The sequence below is a fragment of the Phoca vitulina genome, unplaced genomic scaffold (assembly GCF_004348235.1).
Source record: "Phoca vitulina isolate PV1807 unplaced genomic scaffold, GSC_HSeal_1.0 scaffold7, whole genome shotgun sequence".
In the NCBI taxonomy this organism is placed as follows: Eukaryota; Metazoa; Chordata; class Mammalia; order Carnivora; family Phocidae; genus Phoca; species Phoca vitulina.
Genome location: NW_022589710.1, coordinates 39,149,628 through 39,172,409, shown reverse-complemented (window position 1 = coordinate 39,172,409; position 22,782 = coordinate 39,149,628). Strand labels below are relative to the sequence as shown.

General features: G+C 44.4%; 1 protein-coding gene across 1 annotated transcript; it reads right to left on the bottom strand.

Moving 5' to 3' along the window:
- Positions 1-7,161: 7,161 nt before the first annotated feature.
- On the bottom strand, positions 7,162-15,605 carry RDH12 (retinol dehydrogenase 12). Its single transcript, XM_032404617.1, has 7 exons — positions 15,402-15,605; positions 13,855-13,973; positions 12,985-13,140; positions 12,223-12,327; positions 10,954-11,163; positions 9,522-9,711; positions 7,162-7,264 (listed from the first exon to the last, which is right to left on the bottom strand). The coding sequence occupies exons 1-7, from the start codon at positions 15,467-15,469 to the stop codon at positions 7,162-7,164; spliced, it is 951 nt and encodes a 316-aa protein (XP_032260508.1). The 5' UTR covers positions 15,470-15,605.
- Between the last annotated feature and the right edge of the window lie 7,177 nt (positions 15,606-22,782).

The following is a 22,782-nucleotide window of genomic DNA, read 5'->3' as shown; positions in this document are numbered from 1 at the left end:
TATGTGTGTATATACTTTTTAATATAATTATTTTTTGTAATTATTAAATAATTATTACCCCCAAAGCAAGTATACTAGTACTCCATTGTATGATTATATCAAAGATTAGTTTTCCCCAGATGGACATTTAGGTTGTTTCCACCTTTTTGCTAGTACGAAAAACGCCTCCTTACACATATATGTTAATGTTACTGCAGATATTAAGAAGCAGAATTGTGGAATTGAAATGGCTTCACCATTTCTTCCACTCATACCAGCAGTATATAAAAATATCTACTTCCTAGACTTTTACCAACATTTTTTTAAAGATTTTATTTATTTGTTTGACAGAGAGCATAAGCAGGTGGAGCGGCAGGCAGAGGGAAAGGGAGAACCACACTTCCCACTTAGCAGGGAGCCCAACGAGGGTCTCGATCCCAGGACCCTGGGACCATGACCTGAGCCGAAGGCAGATGCTTAACGACTGAGCCACCCAGGCACCCCAGCATCCAGCTCTTGATTTCAGCTCAGGTCATGATCTCAGGATTGTGAGATGGAGCCCTGCCTTGGGCTCCACGCTAAGCATGGAGCCTGCTTAAGATTCTCTCTCTTCCTCTCCCTTTGCCCCTCCCCTCCTTCTCTCCCTCTTAAAAAAAAAAGTTAAAGCTCTTTATATAATATGGCTACTACTTCTTTGTCTGAGATACATCTATCACTGCAGCAGATGCCCTGGTGTACCAACCAGATTCCCCACTTCAGAAATGAAACACCTATACCCCAGATGCTGGGAGTGTTGGCAGCTGATAGCACTCAGCTCAGTATCTCTCTAGAACTTGCCCTCATCAAAAAGAGCCACCTTGCCCAGGTCATGCCCCCTCCCTGGCTCCCTGGAAGCTGCCCACATCCAGTGACTGGGCAATGTGGTCTATAAAGGCCACCCTTCTTTCCTCAGTACAGGACAACTCTGTTCCAGAGCTCCCTGTGAGTTGAGGATCATTGAAGCCTTTGTTTTGACTGCACCACTAATCCACTTTGCCCTCGGCCCAACCATACTTCCATCAATCCCCCATAGTTATTGGTCCCAAGAGTACTCCCAACAAGCTCCCTGTGTGCCATTTCCCAGGATACCTGGCTTAAATTACATGTATGTTCACCAATATCACTTGACTTTTAACTTTATTTCTGGTGTGTTTTTTAGATGTATCCCAACATTCCCATATGCTTTTTGCTCTTTTTTTTTTTTTTTTTTAAAGATTTTATTTATTTATTTGAAAGAGAGAGAGAGTGAGATAGAGAGAGCCCAAGAGGGGGTAGGGTCAGAGGGAGAAGCAGACTCCCCGCTGAGCAGGGAGCCCGACGTGGGACTCGATCCCGGGACTCCGGGATCATGACCTGAGCCGAAGGCAGTCGCTTAACCAACTGAGCCACCCAGGCGCCCCTTTTTGCTCTTCATGTCTTAAAAAGGCCTTCCCTATTCTAAGGGCTTAAAGATATTCTCCTACATTTTCTTCTAATGCTTTTACTTTTTTTTTTCTTCTTAATCCATCTAGTACTTGTTTTTTTGAGTGGTGTGAAATCAGGAATCTAACCTTATTTTTCATTTGGATAGCTATTTGTCTAACAACGTTGAATAGTCCATGTTTTTCTCATTGATTTGAAATGCCACCTCTACAGTGGTCACATCCTCACACAACTCTTCCCCCTCACCACAGCTCAATGCTGTGAGTGAGCATCTGACCCCAGCCAAATCTGAGGTTCTGTTTTTTAAAAGATTTTATTTATTTATTTATTTATTTATTTATTTATTTATTTATTTATTAGGGAGATAGAGAGCACAAGCAGCGGGGAGGGGCAGAGGCAGAGGGAGAAGCAGACTCACCACTGAGCAGGGAGCCTGACTCAGGGCTCAATCCCAGGACCCTGAGATCATGACCTGAGCCGAAGGCAGATGCTTAACTGACTGAGCCACCCAGGTGCCCCCTGAGGTTCTTTAAATACTAAAAATAGGAAATTCTGCAGTGCCTCTTCAATGGTAGACAGAAGGAGATGTGAAGCTCGACGGTTTTCCACAGTCAAGTTTCTTGCCACTTACTCTGAAGTGAAGTCCACATCCAGAGAAAAGGAAATATTGTAGAGAGAGGGGCAGGGGGATGCTTGATGCCTGATCTCTAGTTACTTCTGAGCTACATCCCTGCCCTTTCCCACTTTTCATATCCAGCCTTTCCTTGAATTTATGAGCAAAATATTCTGTTATTTGGCTTAAGCTTGCTCAAAATGGGTGTCTACCTTGTAACTACAAGAGACCAAATACACATGGTGGGTCTTCCAAGGTTTGGAGGCATGGCAACACTGAATACAGAGCTGAGTTGGACAAGGGCTAGTTACCAGCCAAGGTCATCTGTGACAGCTAGTCTTCCCTGAGGTAATCTGTGCTCTGGAACTGTTTGCTTCTTGACTTTATATGTATCTTTGGTTTCCTTTTCCTTTAGTTTCCCAGACAAGTTTTATTTTTTATTTTTTAGAATTTTTTTAAAAGATTTATTTATTCCAGAGAGAGAGAGCAGAGGGAGGAGCAGAGGGAGAGACAACCATACTCCACACTGACCACAAAGCCCAACACAGGGCTCGATCTCAGGACCCCAAGATCATGACCTGAGCCGAAACCATGAGTCAGATGCTTGACTGAGCAACCAAATGAGCTACCCAGGTGCCCCCAGACAAGTTTTATTTTTAAGAAATTTAGGCCAGTCTCACTTGAGTCAAAGGGAAGAATTTTCCTCACCTGGGCTAGGCTAGGTAAGGGCTCCAGCGTATAACAGAAGCCAGGAATCATGAAGGCAGTGGGCCTGCAGCAGCTAGAGAGACACTTAGGAGCAGAGAAGTCTGGGACGACTGTGATCCCTGAGTCCTTCTCATCAGGAGCTTGTCTCCTATATCCTGAGGGGCACTCTGCCAGGCAAGAAGCCATATCCAGAGCACGAGTAGTCGGGAAGGAAAATGACCTCTATGGTCATGGGAGAATCTAATGAGAAGCGAAGTTGAACGGTAACTGGGTCACCAGATTCCTAATGTTGCCTGTGCTGGGCCAAGGCCTTTCCTTTGCTTGGTTGTTAACTTGGGACAAGTCTCTTCTGGAAACATGACAAGAGTCCAGGGCTGGGACTTGTTCCTCACCCAGGCTGCGCAGACTAGACAATGCTTTTGGTGTTGAGCAGGAAGTTACAGAGGTGCAAGATGAAGCCCAAGCACACGGTAGTTCCCCAGGAGTGGTGTGAGGGAGACTGTGTCTCGTGGAAGTGCCTGAAGGCCACAGGAAATGACAGAGTCTGGATCTGCACAGGGGAACAACTGTTGTTTTATATTATGAAAATACCAACAGCATGTAAATCAATACCCACACCTGATTTTTTTTCTCATTTTTAGTATTCTTTGCTGCTCAGCTGTCATATATTTGGTGTCACAACTGTCAGGTACAAATGCATCCAGGGACGCCTAAGTGGCTCAATTGGTTAAGCGGTCTGCCTTTGGCTCAGGGCGTGATCTCTGGGTCACGAATGGAACTCCCCCACCCCCCCACCCCAGCATCAAGTCTGCTTCTACCTCTGTCCTTCCCCACCCCCATGCTCTCTCTCACATGCTCTCTCTCTCTCAAAAATATAAATAAAATTTAAAATATATATATATTTCCCTGGCCAAATAACATTTCACAGGCTTCTTTAAGTGAGAGGCAGTATATTTCAAGTAGAGTCATTCTTTAGGAAAGAAGGGATCTATAGTATGGAAGTTACGATTAGGAAAATTGCACTGGAGCAGTATCTAGGTTTTCCAGAGACCAGGGTTAGGCGATACCGCAGGGGATGGTCCCACCCCCACTGCAAAACTCCAGAGGAAGGATTTCTCCACCAAACGCCATGACCTTAAGGTTAGCCCTCAGCCCCCAAAGTTCCTAAGGCTATTAGACTAGGGAGAGCAAAGTCCTACCCTCTTGGGTGCCAGATTCTCATGCAAATTGCCTTCATCTGTGTCCCCAGCTCATCTGGATTCCTCCTAGCATTAGACCCTGAGGCTCTTACATTCAAGCTGCCATCTTGGCCCTGAGGTCTAGGCTCTACTCCCACACTATTCCCAACCCCTGTACTCCAGATTGAGGCTAAAAGCCCCTTGCCTCCAGCAATTGACCCCATGTCCCCTGAGCATCTTAGAAAAATATACAAAGAGGTTTTCGTATTTCAGATATTTGATGCAAATCAAAAATAGGATGACCTTCATTAAGCCAATCATGCTAGCAAGTAACCTGGCAAACATGGTAAGTTTATAAAATGTAATAGCCCAAAGGATTCTAAACACACATAATGTAAGGATTCTATATAGTTTAAGGAACAGTCTTTGAATGTGTTATCACTGTGTTCTCTGTGAAAAAGGTGTTCCATAGAAGACTCCAATTTAATAAAAATGACTATATTTGAATGTGTGACAGTGGAGGAACCCAGCCTTGGGAGCAGGTATACTCAAGAGCCGTACACCACCAATCCCAATACCAGTGTTGTCTGGATGTGGCAGCTGGAGCCAACGCCTTGCAGCCCATGTGGCTTTGTTTCTTCTGCTTAAAGCCAGCCCCCTCTGACACGCATAAACATCCCCACCCCAAGCCCGCCCCTCTTGCCTCAACGTGCCACTGCTTAATAGCGCTTAAAGGAGCACACAGGTGTGAGTCCTCATTCTCACACCCATGGTCTGCTTGTTCTCCCTGCTGAGCAGAGAGCAACTCTGCATGCTTGCCTTCCATGGCCCCCACTCCTGGTTTTTTGATTTATGCTTGTTCCTCCAGCCCAGAGGACACATCCAGGATCATCCATGCCCTGCATGCTCTTCACCAGCCCTATCTCCCATCCTTGCATGGTCCTTGCCTGTTTTGTTTTGTTTTTTCATCTCCTCTTTTTTTCCCTTTATTTTTCGCCAGGCTTTTCATGGGGACCCAACAGCCTGTGAGGCACAGATTGTAGGTCCCAGTAGTGAACATATATTAGTTGAACCCCAGTATTACCCCCCAACCCACCCCTTTGCCCATTCATGTTCCCGGATGTTTCCTTGAGGGAATGTGTTGCTTCCTCCACCGAGGGAAGCAATAGAGCACAGCAATTGAGAGAGCAGATTCTAGAGTCAGACTACCTGGGTCCATTCCACCACTTAACCAGCTGTATGAACTTTAGCAAGCTACTTCACTTCTCCATGCCTCATCAGTAAAATGGAGATAAAAATAGTACCTACCCCAGAGAGTTCATGTGAGGGTAGCTAATCCTAATTAATTTAAGTGCTCTATGTTAGCTACTATTCTTCCCCATTGGGTAGGTTGGGTGGGATGGCCCCCAGCTCAGGTGTGGATAATGATTGACTTAAGCCAATTAACATAGCCCATCTGTAGTATTCATTCAGGTCAATGAGGCACAAGGAGATTTGCTGGGGCTTCAGGAAAGAAAAGTTTCATCTTTTTTCAGGACCATTTCTCTTTCCCTGATTTGCACAAACCAACAGTAAAAAGACATTTGTGAGACGAGGGAAAATTGAACCCCAAGAGTTAACTTCTATTCAAGAATTATTAATGTTTTCAGGAGTGACAACAGCATTGTGGCTGTATAAAAAAAGTTCTTATTTGGATATGCACATTAAAATATTTTTGGGTGAATGTACAATGTCTGGAATGTGCTTGAGAATATCCCACCTCACCCCCAGAAAAAAATGTTACGGGGGAAGTTGACAAAACGTTAACCATGTTGAAGCTGGATGATGGGTAGGTACCTGGGGATTCATGATACTACTTGTTATGCTTTTATCTATTTGAAAATCTATGTAATAAAAAGGTTGTTTGGTGTTTTTTTTTTTTTTAAGTCTCCTTGCTATGGAAGGAAAGGGCATTTTTGTCACCAGAGGCCCTTTGGATGCTTTAGAACTAGAACCAATAACATGACTTTTTGTGTCAGTCAGCTGAAAGATCAGGCACATCTGCACCTGCCTCTTCTTGGTGAACTTTAGCACTTGAGGCAAGAAGCAGGTGATAGAGACACAGCATAGGAGGACAAGGGAGGCCAGGAGAGAGAAGAGCTGTGATTTTAGGTCGAGGATTTATCAGGGCTGGTCTTTGCGCATCTATGTATCAAATTAAATGAAGTTCTATATTACCTCTGGCCTTAATCTGTAGCGGAGATCAGCATCTGTGTGATTTAAGTCCCTCCGGTGATATCTTTGATGATAAAATGGGAGAGCTGGAAGAAACTAGAATAAATATCCAACTAAACCACCTTATTTTGCACCCAGATGCAATATTATAAGAAGGTTATGGGTGGGTGGGTCGGGTGAGCTACTACTCATTAAACTAGAAGGCTGGCTTCCCCACTTTGTTCCATTTCTCCCTGGCTACCCTGACAAAATAAATAAGGCAACAAGATGAATGCACAGTTTTTATTTTCTCTAAAATTTTAGGTAAAGAGAACTTTGTAGAAAGAAACCATCTACGTGATTGAAAATGAGAAGGCCCAAACTTACTCAATATTATGTCAATTATATCTCAATAAATCTAGAAAAAAATTTTTTTCAACTCTTAAAAAGAACCGGAAAGAGAACATGGGAAGGTCCAGCTTCATGCAGTGGCTCCAGGATGCTCAGAGAAAGAAACCAAAGTCGGCCAAGAATAAGCCAAGATTTTCCTGAGTTGGTGTAACCTCTAGAGTTGTGACTAGTATCTCAAATTAAAAGGAGCCCAGAGTTTGGGTCTATAGCCCCGGGAAATACAATATGTCACTCTGACGCTCCTGTCACATCAACTGAGCATGCTGGCTGGTGTTTCTGGTATTGGTGAGGAAACTGACTTAATTTCCCACACTCTTCTGCCATCCCTGTGCCCAGCCTGGCATCTGGCCAATCTTCCTGCCCAGAGAGGGCAGCTGACTCTGCAAGTCTTGGAGAAGAAGGCTCCGTAGGTGTGTGAACATCTTGTTCACCATGAGCCAGCCTCACAAGAGCGTTGGGTGCGCAAAGGTTTCCAGAAGAGTCGGGAGAATCGGAGCAGGGCAGGATTCTCAAGAGCAGCCAACCAGGAGGATGGTCCTTCCGAGGTGGCCTTCTCCTTGGTCCCCTTTCATTAAGGCATGCACTAGGCCTGATAAAGCTGTGGCTCCTCCACCAGCTCTACTCCCACTGGATTCCTAGAAGTTCACAGCTGACATTCCACAAGCGCTCCGCCGTTTCGTTATCTCGAGCCTTTGGAGACACCCAGGCCTTCTTGCAGTCACTGGAGGGCAGTGAAAGAGAATGAACATCCAGGAGTGGAAAACGACAGTCTGGAAAAGTTTATGGCCTCTTTCTTAGGATATATTTCTAAATGTGTAAGATACATCAGATGAAAAGGAACTAAGTGAACTGAAATGTAGTTTTAAAGTATTTTAAAAACAGGTGCGTGATAGAGTAATAAGGAGGCTTCTTTGTTAATGTATTCTATAACAAGAGCTTGTGTTGCGTCTGATAGCCACCAGCCTTTGAAGTAGGGGTGAGCAGAAGTGACACCGTGAGACATCTGCACCAAATGCCATGTGACGCGAAAATATTTCGTTTTATTGGTGACAAAGGCACAGGTAGCACTGTGACTCCTGCAGTTTACGGTCTACGTTTGTCATCAAAGGAAATGTCAAATTTCAGGGGGAGGTTAGTGAAATTGAAGACCCAATTATCTTCCCATCCAACTTCACAGACCCCTTGAATTCTATCCGTAGATCCACCTGTGCCCGATGAACCCCAGCCTAAGCACCCTGTTCTCTTTTGTTTTGGGGGAGCAGGGGATGGGGAGGGGGCTAGATGGAGGAGGAGGTGGGGGCAGAACATAGCGCTCATGATGTTTTTCTTTAAATAGTTTTTTTTTTAATTATAAAAGTTCTGTACAACACTTGGAAAATACAGTGCTGATAAGGAAGAAAAGCCTATTTACTTTTTCTTATACTCTTGTTTGCTTTGTGCATGAATATAGACTTTCTCTCTTCCGTCTACACAAAACTAGGATCATATTGTATCTAGTATTGAGGGAGGATATGTTTCTCTTGTTAAAAATGTATATTTTAGGGACACCTGAGTGGCTCAGTTGGTTAAGCATCTGCCTTCAGTTCAGGTCATGATGCCAGGGTCCTGGGATTGAGTCCCACATCGGGCTCCTTGCTCAGTGGAGCCTGCTTCTCCCTCTGCCTGCCACTTGTGCTCTCTCTCTGACAATAAATAAATAAAATCTTTTTTAAAAATGTATATTTCAATTATCAAGTTATAAGAAATATGTGACCTTTAAAAAATTTTTTTTAATAAGGAAATACCTGGAATAAAAGGTTAAAATCCTCCTTCACACTCCCCTGACTCTCAAACTCCCTGGAAGTAACTACTACTTACAGTTTATTGTGTATCCTTCCAGACTGTCTTCTATGTATTTACAATGAATACTTACATAGTTCTGTATTGCAGTTTTTTCTCACAATATTATATCACCGACATTTTCTTATTAATTGAATATTATTTGGAAATGTTTTAGCGACTGTATATTTTATCACATACTTAGAGCTGTGATGTTAAACACCTAGATATCAGGGTAGCATTGTCTTAGAGAAATATGATGTGACCCACATGTGTAATTTTAAATTTTCTAGTAAAATTTTTAAAAGTATATTTTATTTATTTTTTTAAAGATTTTATTTATTTATTTGACAGAGAGAGAGACACGCCGAGAGAGGGAACACAAGCAGAGGGAGTGGGAGAGGGAGAAGCAGGCTTCCCGCTGAGCACAGAGCCCAATGCGGGGCTCGATCCCAAGACCCTGGGATCATGACCTGAGCCGACGAAGGCAGACGCTTAACTGACTGAGCCACCCAGTGCCCCAAAATAAATAAAAATCTTAAATAAATAAATAAATGGTGTGCCAATGAACAGCCTTGAACAAATGGGACAGAATAGCAGATTGGGATGGATCAAGTCATGGAATGGGAAGGAGATTTAATCTTGGGCTTCCTTTTATTCCCAACCTCTGATTGCCCGTTGAGTCTGTGGCGAGATTCAACAGTGAAATGTCTATTTCTGCATTCCAACTGATGATGCCAGTCTTGGCATTACTGGGAGAGAGTTCACCCAAGGAGAGAGGTGACCTTGCCCCAGTGCTTTGTGCTAAGTGGTATTAAAGAATTCATGAAAGAAGGCGGTCAAAAGCTTCAAGGAGAGAAAAGGATCCAGAGGGCCTGTTAATGTTCTTTCCAAGGCATTACCAATAGGGACAGTCCTTTCTAGAAGCTCTCAGAAATCTACAAAGCTTACCTGGAAATGTGGTACACAGGTATAAAACAAAACTTTCTGATGCGAGCTCCCTTGGAAAAGTAACAGCACTTGGTTTGCAGGCCCAACCCAAACCTGGATTCCATGATCAGGCACAAACTTGGCCACTAGGGTCGGGTGCAGCGCCCAGGGAGCTCTGTGCCTCACCACATACCCAGGTGATGGAGAAAACCAGGACCACCTCCACGTACCTGAAGTACTTGCCACTCAGCGGCTCCAGGCCCTCAGCCAGGGCGCAGTGCAGGCTGGTCTGCGCCCCCTCCCGTGCCGACTTGACGAAGGGGGAGAAGATCCTCCAGAGCAGGCACAGCAGGAAGGAGTGTCGGACTAGCTCAGAGCTGACGACGCCTGGGTGCACAGCGTAGGTGGTGACCCCCGTGCCTAGGGCAAAGGAAGCATAGTTAGTTCGGGGGCACATCTGAGCCCAAAGAAACAGCTCATCTCCTGCAGCAAAATGCACAAGTGGGAAGGGACTCAGAGAACGAAACGCCAGGTTCAGAAGGTGCCTCTCCTAGCCAGGTAGAATCTGATAGGAATTAATTGATCTCTCCCAGAAAGATCTATTGCCTTCTCAGCCTTCTGTGACCCACAAGGAGTGCTTGCTTGAAGGTCCTTTTATTTCAATGTCACCTTTACTCTGTGGCTTAAGTATTAATAGTAGAAAAAAACACAGGTAGTAGTAGTAGGAGGAGGAGGAGTATCAATTATTAACAGTGGTATCCTTAAAATTTCTATAGAAGGGGCTTAGGGGAAGCAACTAGTTAGAAGGCAGGAGGCTAGGACCTTGTTTTGAGCTGCAATTGCTGGGCAAGTGCATTTTATGGGGTATAGATTGAGGGGTGTTGATGGAGATAATGGATGTTAACAGGACCCCAAGACACCCCCTGGTGCCTGTACTATCTTTAGTACTTATTATGACCAGGGGCTGTGCTACGGGCTTCACGGCCATTATCTTATTTAGTTCTCAAAGAGGCTTGGAAGGTGTCCATTTATAGTTGCGGAAACTGAGCTTTCATCACAGACAGGCTATGTAAATTGCCCAGTCGTACCTAACAGGCTGCAGGACTAAGGTCTGAACTCTGATGAAGAGTAAAGAGCATAGACTCCAGAGCTAGACTATCTGCATTTGAATCCTGGCTCAGCTAGGAAATTTGCTTGGTCAAGTTTCTTAATATATCTGTGATGAGATATAGCTATCTCTTCATTTGTAGAGTGGGGGAAACCTACCTCATAGGAATGTTGTATTAAATGAGTTTAGACGTGTATAATAATATGGCACATACAAAACTCTCAATTATTATTATTATTATTTCTTCTAACAATTACCCTACTCAACTACCTTCTGCATTCTGATAGTAAATACCATTGTTCCCAGACTCTGACTGATTCCCGGTGGCAAATGGTCTCCAGATTTTATAGATTCCTAACCCTTGTTCCAGTTTAAGCTTCGCAAGGACAAGAATTATTTTTAGTCTGTTTATAACCTCATTCTCCTTAGTGTATAAAGCTACCACTGAAAGGTGCATGTTTGACATCTTGACTTCAGAAGTTTCTGTGAATCTCTAATCTAAACAGAAGACCTTGCTTTTGCTATCTTAGCCATGGCCCTTTCTCCAGTCTTACCTTGGAGCCTCTTGGCCAGCTCACGTGTAAAAAGCACATTGGCCAGCTTGCTGTGGCAATAAGCCAAACCTCGGCTGTAGCGCTTCTCACCCTGGAGGTCATGGAAGCGAATCTTGCCAGCATGGTGAAGCACTGATGACAGGTTTACCACCCGTGAAGGGGTGGACTCCTTCAGCCGCTCCAGGAGCAAGTGGGTGAGAAGAAAGTGACCTGCAAGGAAAGCCAGCAAGGGAGACTGAAGAGTGGCGTGGTAGCCCAGGCTCAGGGGGTGGAAGCTGATGACAGGACTTCAGTAATAGCTCACTATCTTCTGGGTATGAACAAATTTTGGTGCTGTGATAACTCAATGCAAATGATCATTCAGTGTGAGCTAGTGTATTCCTACACTAGCTAGGCCCAGAGCTAAACTACAGATAAGGCAATACAGACCTAATCTGTATTTATTTGTCCCTCTGCCCTGTCCCAGTCAGAAGAAATGCCGCCTGCTGGCTTCTGGCCACCCTTTGGCCATGATCACACAACTGAGGGTCCAGGTACATTCATGTACGGAAGGAAGGATGGAATAGTCAGGGAAAATAATTTGCCTAAGACCAGAGAACATGTTCCATGATCTCCTCACTAGAGCCATCACCTTGAATTCTGAACCCCAGCCTCATTCATACCTTAGGTCTTCAAGGTCTGCCTCTTCCATGGTCCAACCCTTGACTTGCTTGGCCCTCAGTTATAGATGTGACCCTCTCCAGCCAAACACAGACTCCTGCACCCACCATGCCTGACCCTGCTTGGCAAGCCTTGCACTACCACAGCCCCATCTGAGAATGACATTCTTCTTGGTATCTCTCAAGTTTTGGGGTTTGTCAATGGTACAGGTAGGAGGATCTCACCTTTCTGGACTGGTCAGTGGAAAAATAGCAAAAAACCAATATGTCCAGTCTATTTGAATCCTGGGGTCTGTGAAGACCACTAGAGATTCTCAGTACTCGTATAGGGTCATCTCTACAAGATGGGGTTTGTCTTGTTTTTCAGTCACTTGAAAATACTTACCTGGGCACCTGGGTGGCTCATTCAGTTAAGCAGCCAATTCATGATTTGGGCTCAGGTCATGATCTTGGGGTCCTGAGATCAAGCCCTGTGTCAGGCTCTGTGCTCAGTTGGGAGTCTGCTGGAGATTCTCTCTCTCTCTCTCTCTGACCCTCCCCCCCAACTTATTCTTTCTACTTCTCTCTCTAAAATAAATAAATGAATCTTAAAAAAAAAAAAAAAACTTACCTAGGTGATTGACTCCCAAGTGGGTTTCAAAGCCATCAGCTGTCTTAGAATATGGACACATCATCACCCCTGCATTGTTGATCAGAATATGGAGCTGCTTTTCCTCTGTAGAGCAAAACCAAGGAGACCCTGTAGTTAGCACAGAGCCTACTAGCTGCCTGTTGCAATCCTGAGTATTTTCTCCTTGCCCTCGGATCTATCTCAGTGATATTTAATAAACACTGTCATTGGGTTTCTAAATTTAGCTACTGATATCTTCCTGGACACCACTCATTCATCATTCATTCATTCATTCAGCAAATGTATACTGAGTACTGACTCTGGGCCAGGCCCACTAGGCTATGCACTGGACATATAGTCATAAAACAAGACAGACATGGTCCCTGTCCTTCATTAATTTCATAGGCCTTGGTAGAAGCTAGTCATTTTCCAAAATACAGAAGAATTCTGGCAACAGCTAGTGCCTGTGGCCACAGAAGGTTGATTCTCAGGATTAGAGAAGAGAGTGACATCAGGGCCACACCTTGATGCCAAGCTGCAAGCCCAGACAGAGAGCCCGACTTTCCCATTGTTGAGGAAAAGGATGATAAGGATCCTGCCCAGCTTGTCCACTGCCAGTTCCTTGCCCTGATGGTTCAAGTGGCAGAACCTGTCCAGGGGGATTCATGGTGGCTCTGATGTAAGGGTCCCAGGTGGCGCAGGGTGGAGCAGCCACTCCCACACCCAGCTTCCTGCTTTTCTGTCTACTCACAGGGGCCTTACCTGCCAGAAAGCCCTCAGCAAAGCCTCGGATGGATTTGGTATCAGATAGGTCCAGTTTCCGCACCAGCACCTGGGAATTCTTTGTATCAGCTCGGATTTCACTGGCTGCAGACTCCCCCTTCAGTACATCTCGGCAGGCAATGTATACTCGGGCTCCTGGGGCCAAAACAAAGAGAGAATAATATGTTCAGACCCTAGGCTGAAAAAGAGGATGTAAGCTTGTGACTAGGGGACAGAGCATTCTCCCAGCCCAGCCATTCATATACGGTGAGGGGCTAGTTCACCGCCTCAGCATTCTCAAAAGTAGAACTGCTCAGTCCCTTTGCTGTCAGCTTAACCCAAGCCTGGGAATCCTGGTTTTTACACGCTGGTATTTAATGGCTTGGTACCTCCTTTTAGCATAACTGATTTGACCAATATTATACATGGACGTCATTATTTCCCTTTATACACTAGGGAAAGAGAAGGGGGGGAAGTTTGTTTAAGGGTACCGAGTAAGTTGGTGTCAGAGCTGGACTTGAATTCCAGGTTCCTTGAATTCCTGACCAGAACCTCCAAGCCCAGGAGGAAAGAGATGGAAATGTGGACAGAAGTCCCAATGAGAGGGCGCCTGGGTGGCTCAGTCGTTAAGCGTCTGCCTTCGGCTCAGGTCATGATCCCAGGGTCCTGGGATCGAGCCCCGCATCAGGCTCCCTGCTCGGCAGGAGGCCTGCTTCTCCCTCTCCCACTCCCCCTGCTTGTGGTCCTGCTCTCGCTGTCTCTCTCTCTGTCAAATAAATAAATAAAATCTTTAAAAAAAAAAAAAAAAAGAAGTCCCAATGAGAAAGGCAGGACGCACTGTCCTATGAACATGGAAGGGGAATGACTTGCCTCTGCGAGCCAGCTCTCTGGCTGTCTCCTTGCCGATGCCCGTGTTGGCGCCGGTGATCACCACTACCTTCCCGGGAAGCTGCACGTTTGATCTACAAACCCCACCAGCAAAGAACTTCCTACAGGCAAGGGAAACAAAAGCATTCATGCACCATCCTTCCCAATTCCAGACTGAGAGCAACAGAAAATCCATCCAGCCTCAAAGAGAAATTTCTTTAAGTTGTCATCAGGAGACCCAAAGAAGCTAATCTTCAGGGGACACTGTTTTCCCACTGGGCATCCTGCTCATCAGCTCAGGTTGGAAGGTCATGTGTCCAGAAACTACAAATGATCATTTGGACGAGCTGAATAAGTGCTCTTGAGCCAGGGCCAATGGAGACCTCCCTTGTTAGATAACACAGATGCCTAGCCCTCATCTAGAGGTTCCCAGAGGTCAGCTTCCTCCTCTAACCTGCATTTAAAACATGTGGATGATGAGCATTAGTGGAATCAGTGGTCCTGAGCTCTAGGTCTTCAATAAGCGTCAACAGTGAGTAACTGATTAACAGCGCTACAAATACGGTCTTGGGCTTCCTCTCCAGTTTTAGAGAGCCGACATCTTCAGAGGTTTTCTGCTGTCCTACTAGAGATTCCATTCTAGCCACAGCACCCAGAAAGAAACTTACCTTGTTCAGATGTCTGTGCAGAGAGCATCCTCTCACATAAAGTTGATTTGACGAGTTCCAAAAAAGAGGATGGGAACAGGGCAGAACTAACATTTCCTGAGCATCATCTGACTGCCCAGCACTAGGCTAGGCACTTTCTGTAGATAACTTATTTCAATCCTCTTGCCACTCCATCATTAGCCCCATTTTATAGTGGAGAAGACTGAGGGTCAAAGAAGTTCAAGTCACTTGCTAGTAGTGGCAAACTTGGAACTTAAACCCAGGTTTCTATGCCAGGACCTAGAGCAACACTCTGTTCCTGATATGTCCATTTAATCTTCTTTATTGTCAGCAATTTTCAAATTTTTCACTCAGAACACACATTTCTGTGACACCTTCAGACATCCCACAGCAGAAGACCCATCCTGAATCATTAGTTGAGGGTAGTCTCAAAGGTAAGAGAGTTTGTTTCCTTTGCAAAATGCCTGGTACTTAGCAATGAGTCCCTCAGCAATGACCTCCCATAATAACCCAGCAGGGCTACCTTGATCAGGGGCAGTGAAGAAAGGACCTAGGGACCTTCAGAGAAACCCAAGGGAATAGAGTGAAAGAGCAAGCACTCCCACCTCGGTTGTCTGTCAAGCGACTTCATAGGGTCAGCTGTCCACAGCATCAGCATTCAAAAGAGCCCCTTCTCTCCCAGCCCTAGGTGCTTCCTTCCCATTTTCCCACCAGGGTATTCCTGACGACCTCCTTCCTGCTTTTTCTGCCTGACCTTCCCTCCCTCAGCCTCCATCCCTTTCTCTTCTTTCAGCAGCTGAGAACTCATCGATTTACAAGCTCTGTGTCTCCCAATCCAGGGCTTTGCAAAAATATTCCATGAGTTACTGAAATAAGACAAACCTGATGGATGGAGCTCTGAAGTACAGGAAAGAAAGGAGGGAGGTGAGCAGTCCCAAAATAACCAGCATCTTTTCAACTTCTTTAGTTGCTGCTGCTTTAGCAAAAGCAACTTGGACTCCAAGTCTGGTTCAAGCTCCTGGTCTGACTCCAACTCCTGGCTGCTTGGCGCTGCCTCTCCCTCCTCCAGCTCCTCTCACTCCAGGGTGCTCGGCAGCAGCCTGACTCTATCTAAGCTTGGCCCAGAATCCTATTTAAATCCGAGAGCTGTCAGAGCACAGCCTGCTGGGAGTTGTAGTCCTCGGGGAAGAGGCCAGTAGAAGGGGCAGAACGTCACACTTACTGGATAAGGGAATGAGGGAAAAATAGAGCAACTACCTGCTAACTCTCCACCCTCAATTATTTCTCTTATCTGTGGAATGTGTTCTCCCAACATCCCCCACCCCTACTCCTGCAAGACAGAATATTTTTAACTTTAGCAACAGACCCAATGACACTTGGAATACAAGTGTGATTAAAATAGAAAGAAAGAGAAGGCAGAACCCCCCAGGGGAATGGTAAGAGAAGTCAGGAGGGTGGTTTCCCTTGGTGGGAAAGGTGTAGAGACTGGGAGGGTGCATGTTGGGAACTCCTGTGGGGTAAATGTTCTGTTCTTTGCGGTGGGTACTGGTTACAGAGGTGTGAAAATTCATTGCGTCGTACACTTGATTTGTGCACTTTTCTGTGTTTTATGTTATCCTTCAGTGATGTTAACACACATGTGTACATGCCAAGGAAAGAGTTTCAGTGCATGGGTTCTAGAGTGGAGTTCCTGGTTCAGATCCCAGCCAATCTACTTACAAGCTCCATGGCCCTGTGTAAGTTACTCAGTTTCCTCACTGTGCAATGGGTATGGTAAAAATATATACCTACCTGTTTTTTAAGTATTAAACTAATTAAATAGGTAGAAAATTTGAGACAGAAACTGGCATATAGGAAATACAGTGAAAGAGTTGGCTGTTTTGATTAATTGTATTGATTCCTGTCTCCTTTGCTCTGCCACTTGCTTTACTCAAGGGTTTGGGGCAGAAAAGGAAGAGGTAGTGAACGGGAGTAACATTTCAGTTGGATGCTATTATTTTTTTTAAAGTAGGCTCCCAGTGCAGGGCTTGAACTCATGTCCCTGAGATCAAGACCTGAACTAAGATCAAGAGTCGGGCACGCAATCGACTGAGCCACCCAGCTGCCCCTCAGTTGGATGCTATTAAAGATGAGCGAAAACACAAGACAAAAAGCTATTAGAGCCCTCCAAAAATGTGTGAGAGGGTGGGAGGAGGGTTCACAGCCCTTGCTCACTCAACATCCCTCTCCTGGACGGGATGACAGGCAAGAATCAGAACAGGACCCCAAGAGTCGTGCCCTAGTTCTGCTCCTTCCTGTGAAGCTCGAGGAGGCTCCAAGAAGATGCATGTGATGAAGAAGGCCCCCGTGGCAGGCAGGTGTTCCCTCCCTCATTCATCCATTCAACATATACTTTCTAAGCACCTGTTGGTGTCAGGCATTGTGCTGAGTATCCTGAAGACAGAGTTCCTGCCCCTTGGGAATCTCATGGGCCTGATGAACAGAACAAGGCATAATCAGATCATTCCCAGGAGGAATCTCTCTTGACTCCCATGGTGCCTGTCTCCTCTCTTCCCACTTGTCCTGCTCTGACTCCAGTTCAATGCAGCCATGCCAGCAGCAGAGCCCTCAGAGTCCCAGGAGCCCCTGAGATCTTGCCACTGGTGCTCCCCCATGCCCCTCTCCTAGCAGTTGATGTCCAGTGAGCCAGCATGGTCCAGCTGACTGGACAGAGTCCTCTTCCCCCATACTTGGTGACCCTGGGTCTGCAACACCTCACAGATTTTGTGTGAAAACAAGATCTGTTGGTGTTTTATGCTTAGAGTCCTTCCTTGCCGTGAAATCAGGGCCAGGGTCAGCCGAGAAACAGACGCAATGCCATAGCACCCAAAGGAAAGTGCATCTCATAACCTCACATCTGGATAATTTTGTACTGAGGTCTTCCGGCTCTGCAGTGCTACTGAATCAAATCCAACGTCTCCTAGTTTGTGGAGATGATATTCAATTTATCTAGAATTATGGAAATACATAGTTTGCTAAAAACACACATTAAATATTATAATCCAAAGGCCACCCTCAAGCAATTGATTAGTCCTACCAAATGCTAAACTATGTTACAAAGCTGTAATAATTTAAAATAGTGTGATACAAGCAGGTGAATAGTCAGACAAGTCAACAGAACAAAATGGAAAGCCAAAAAACGGACCCAAATACATGTTGAAAATTAGAGATGATAAAAGCACCATTTCAAATGAGTGTGTGGGTTAGGGGAGGCGGGAGATGGATTATTCAATAAAGTATTAAGCTACTTAGGTAACCAGCAGGAAAAAGTAAACTTGACCCTTACCTTACTCTTTACATCAACATTTCAAATAGATCAAAGATAAAAATATAAAAAATGGAACCATTAAAGTATTAACAACAGCCACTGGACAAATTTGAAAATAAGGGAGTGGTAAGACCCTTCTAATAAGATAGGAAACCCAGAAATCAAAAAAAGAAATAAATCTTCGGGGCACCCGGGTGGCTCAGTCGTTAAGCGTCTGCCTTCAGCTAAGGTCATGGTCCCAGGGTCCTGGGATCGAGCCCAGCATCGGGCTCCCTGCTCGGCGGGAAGCCTGCTTCTCCCTCTCCCACTCCCCCTGCTTGTGTTCCCTCTCTCGCTGTGTCTCTCTGTCAAATAAATAAATAAAATCTTAGAAAAGAAAGAAAGAAAGAAAAAAATCTTCATGACAAAAACTACCATACACAAGGCAACATGAAAGAGAAACTGGTGGGAGGGGTAGGATATCACAACACGTACTGCAGACAAGAGTCTAATTTATTTAGTATTTAAAGAACTCATACACATTACTAAGAAAAAGAATAAACAACCCAATTGAAATAACAGTTTTTAAAAAAGATTTTATTTATTTTTTTGACAGAGAGAGACACAGCAAGAGAGGGAACACAAGCAGGGGGAGTGGGAGAGGGAGAAGCTCCTGCAGGGAGCCCGATGCGGGGCTTGATCCCAGGACCCTGGGGATCACGACCTGAGCCGAAGACAGATGCTTAACGACTGAGTCACCCAGGTGCCCTTGAAATAACAGTTTAAAGAAAAGGAAATACAGGTGGCTGTCCAACCTCACTCATAACAAGAGAGATACAAATTAAAATTACATGAGGAGCTCCTTTTCACTTAACAGACTGGCAAAGACCAAAAAGATTATCACATAGTCCATTGGCAAAAGCGTGAAGAAATAGTGATGGACTGCTAGTGGGAGAGTTGACTGTTACATTCTCCCGAGAGAAGTGTGATAACATCTAATAAAGCAAAGCATACACCTGTTGACCCAGATATTCCACGTCCACTTATTTGTAAGACTGTCATTGCAGCAAAATGTGTAACAGCAAAAGCTAAGAAACCAAACTAACCACAATAATGCAGACAGCCACATACACAACAGATACTATGCAGCTGTAAAAAAGGAATAATTACTTTTTAAAAAACACAACTGATAATAGAACAATCTTTGAGACATGTTAGGTGAAAAAGCTGGGAGAAGAACAGTGTATATAATATGCTACCATTTGCTTAAAAAATGGAGGGAATACATGGACAATATTTGTTTGTATCTGAATAGACTATCTCAGAAGAGATGACAAGAAATGGCTAATGATGGTCGCTTCTAAAAGGACAGGGGGACAGGAGGAGGAAGGTTTTCACTGAATGTACCTTGTGTATCCTTTTGTACCTTGTGAACCTATAACCCATGGCTTCTTAAAAATTAAATTAAAGTTTTGAACAAAGAGATCCAGATCACTTTGAAACAAACTTACTGGTTTAATTTCATTAATCATTGCAACATCATAAAACAAAGCTATTTCTCAAACCAGTATGGAGACATTCTTAAACATGTGTTGCCACATTACCAGGACTTACTTCATCATTGTAATCCACACTGAAGGACAATGGAGCAGTGCCTGTTTTTAGGGACATTCAATGTGAAACAAACATAGATATAAACCAGAGAGAGAAGAGGATGAAAACACCAGGAGAACTAGTATGGGAACAGATCTGAAATTCAGGGATGAAAAAGTACTCATCAGTTGCAACACCACTGAGAAAGACCCTCTTCCTGCCACTGGTAAATCACAGGTCAGAAGGTAATGCCATTACCTTCTAGGGCATGCTATGAAGCTAGGAAGCTGCTCCATAATTTGACCTTTGGTCCGAATTTAAGCGGAATCATACTGCACTGGCCACCTGGTTATCCCTGTCCTGATTGCTCTGGAAAGGAGCCTCTTATGAATTAGAGCAAGAGAAAGAACTGTAAACCTTTCTTTCCTTCCCTCCCCTCCCCTAGTCTTAAAGTCACAGATTCTAGAAGCTAGACAAGTAAAAGATTCCAAATCCAATCTTCCTACTGCAAACCATCCCCCACTTTCCTGAAAGGGCTCATGCAACACCACATAGATATTTCCATTTCCAGCCATGAGGAGCTTGCTGCCTTTTCCCATGTCTCTACCCCAAACGTCACCAAAAAGGAAGCACATTTTTGTATTTATTTTACTCAGTAATAATGATTGTTCCCTTCTCTTGATTTTAAAAGCTGAAATAAACACACTATCTTTCAAAAGAAAAAAGAAAGAAAGGAAAGAAAGAAAAAAGAAAAGAAGATAAAGGAAAAAGAAAAGAGAAAAAAGAAAAAAGAAAAGGGAAAAGGAAAGGAAAGGAAAGAAAAAACAAGAGAAAAGAAAAGAAAAAGAGTTTGCTGCTAACATGCCCTTCCCTACAGCAGGCAGTATGGACATTCTGGGCCAGATAATTCTTTCTCTTAAGGTTGTCCTGTATATTGGAGGATGTTTGGCAGCATCTGTGGCCTGAACCCAGTGACATGTGACAACTGAAATGTCTCCAGATGTTGCCAACTATCCCCCGGGGGGCAAAATCACCTTTGAGAACACCGCCTTCCAGGATGGGCCTTCAGGATAACAGAATGATACAACTTCAGTATGTGTATATTGAATAGGATTCGAGCACAGTAATGTTTTGCTTAGTGTCCCATACCTTTGGCTCAGCTGGAGTCTAACCAAGCTAACCTGCTAATCTGATCAGTCAATAGCAACTCCTCAGGGCCTAGGGGTGCTACCCATCTCCTAATTCTTCTGCCCTTCAAAACTTTTTCTGGGCGCCCGGGTGGCTCAGTCAGTTAAGCGTCTGCCTTCGGCTCAGGTACCGATCCCGGGGTCCTGGGATCAAGCCCTGCATCGGGCTCCCTGCTCGGCGGCAAGTCTGCTTCTCCCTCTCCCTCTGTGATCACGTTTTCTCTCTCTCAAATAAATAAATTAAATCTTCAAAAAAAAAAACTTTTTCTTTTCCCAGCTTAATTCTGTCTATCTCTGATCACTCCATTTGTCTACTGTGGCTGGGATCTGTACACACATAAATTTCAAAAACACCTCTCCTGAAGGAACTTTCCAAGCATGATGGGAATGAACGATCTATATCTTAATAGGAGTTTGGGTTACATGAATCAATGCATTTGTCAAAACTCAGGGAATGTACACTTGAGATTTGTGCATTTCACTGTATGTACATTTTACATGAAAAGAAAAAACCATAGACAAATACTGAACTCTAGTTGATGATATGCATCTGAAGTTTTTAAAGGGAAAGTGTCCCAATGTCTGCAATTTACATGGAAGTGCATTAATGAAAGAAGACGGACTGGCAGATGGAGAGAACATTTATTCTGCTTGTTTTATATATGTGGTAAATGTAGCATAATGTAGAATCTAGGTGATAGATGGATGATTGCTATAAAATTATTTAAACTTTTATGAATGTTCAACATGTTTTCACATTAAAATGTTGGAAACACGCACACACCATTTGTCATGGAAAATCAAGAAACAACATTTCAGAATGCAAAGTTGGAATACATCACCATATTTACTCTTTTGCTTTTTTTTTTTTTAACTTTCTAACATCATGGAAATTTTCTTCAGCTGAAGGAATCTTTGATCCTCTTTAAAGTCCAACTTAAGTATCATTTCTTCTTTATGGGTTTCACCCACCCTATCCATCATTCCCTTCTCTGGCTCCCACCCACTGTATTTTTTTTTTAATATTTTATTTATTTATTTGACAGAGAGAGAGACACAGCAAGAGAGGGAACACAAGCGGGGGGGGAGTGGGAGAGGGAGAAGCAGGCCTCCCGCCGAGCAGGGAGCCTGATGTGGGGCTCGATCCCAGGACCCTGGGATCATGACCTGAGCCGAAGGCGGCCGCTTAACTGACTGAGCCACCCAGGCGCCCCCCGCCCACTGTATTAACCTCTCCCTTAAGGCAGCAGTAATAGTTTAACTTGAAGCTGAGTTAGGTAAATTCTTGTTTCCCCCATTCAGAGACAGAAACAGGACCAACGTCTTTGTGTTTTCCCAGAACCTAGAGCTAAGGTCTCCAAGCAGCTAAATTTACAGTAATCTCTCTCTGGTTATTAAATCCTAGAATATTCTAATTCAATTCTTTGCAGCTTTGTGAGTACCGTAAAGATTTTGGTTCTAACAGAAGTGAATTGTGAGTCACTCCTACAAATGATACTTAGAAAAAGGACAAACTGGGGCGCCTGGGTGGCTCAGTGGGTTAAGCGTCTGCATTTGGCTCAGGTCATGATCCCGAGGTTGGGCTCAAGCCCCGGATTGGGCTCCCTGCTCAGCGGGGAGTTTGCTTCTGTCTCTCCACCGGCTTGTGCTCTCTCTCTTGCTTGCTCTCTCTCTCAAGTAAATAAATAAAATCAGGGCGCCTGGGTGGCTCAGTCATAAAGCTTCTGCCTTCGGCTCAGGTCATGATCCCACGGTCCTGGGATTGAGCCCCGCATCGGGCTCCCTGCTCCACGGAGAGCCTGCTTCTCCCTCTCCCACTTCCCCTGCTTGTGTTCCCTCTCTCGCTGTGTCTCTCTCTGTCAAATAAATAAATAAAATCTTAAAAAAAAAGAAAAGAAATAAAATCCTTTTTTTTTTTTTTGTAAAGTTTATTATTGAGTGATAGTACAAAGCTCCCGAAGAGGGAGAGGACCTGAGAGGATTGCCCAAATAAATAAAATCTTAAAAAGAAAGAAAGGAAGGAAGGAAGGAAGGAAGGAAAGAAGAGAACAAACTGGGCTCTGGGGACTGAAACGGGATGTAAAGCAGAAAAGAAGCTAAGGGTTTTTTTGCAGTTCAATCTTGGGAAAATTTTGGGGGCGCCTGGGTGGCTCAGTCGGTTAAGCAGCCGACTTTTGGTTTTGGCTCAGGTCATGAT

Coding starts and splice junctions, on each gene's coding strand:
- RDH12 (XM_032404617.1), bottom strand. CDS start 15,469: ATGCTGGTTATTTTGGGACTGCTCACCTCCCTCCTTTCTTTCCTGTAC. Junction 13,974..15,401: donor TTCAGAGCTCCATCCATCAG/GTTTGTCTTATT, acceptor CCTTGCCTGTAG/GAAGTTCTTTGCTGGTGGGG. Junction 11,164..12,222: donor CTTGGGAGTCAATCACCTAG/GTAAGTTTTTTT, acceptor CTTTCCTTGCAG/GTCACTTTCTTCTCACCCAC.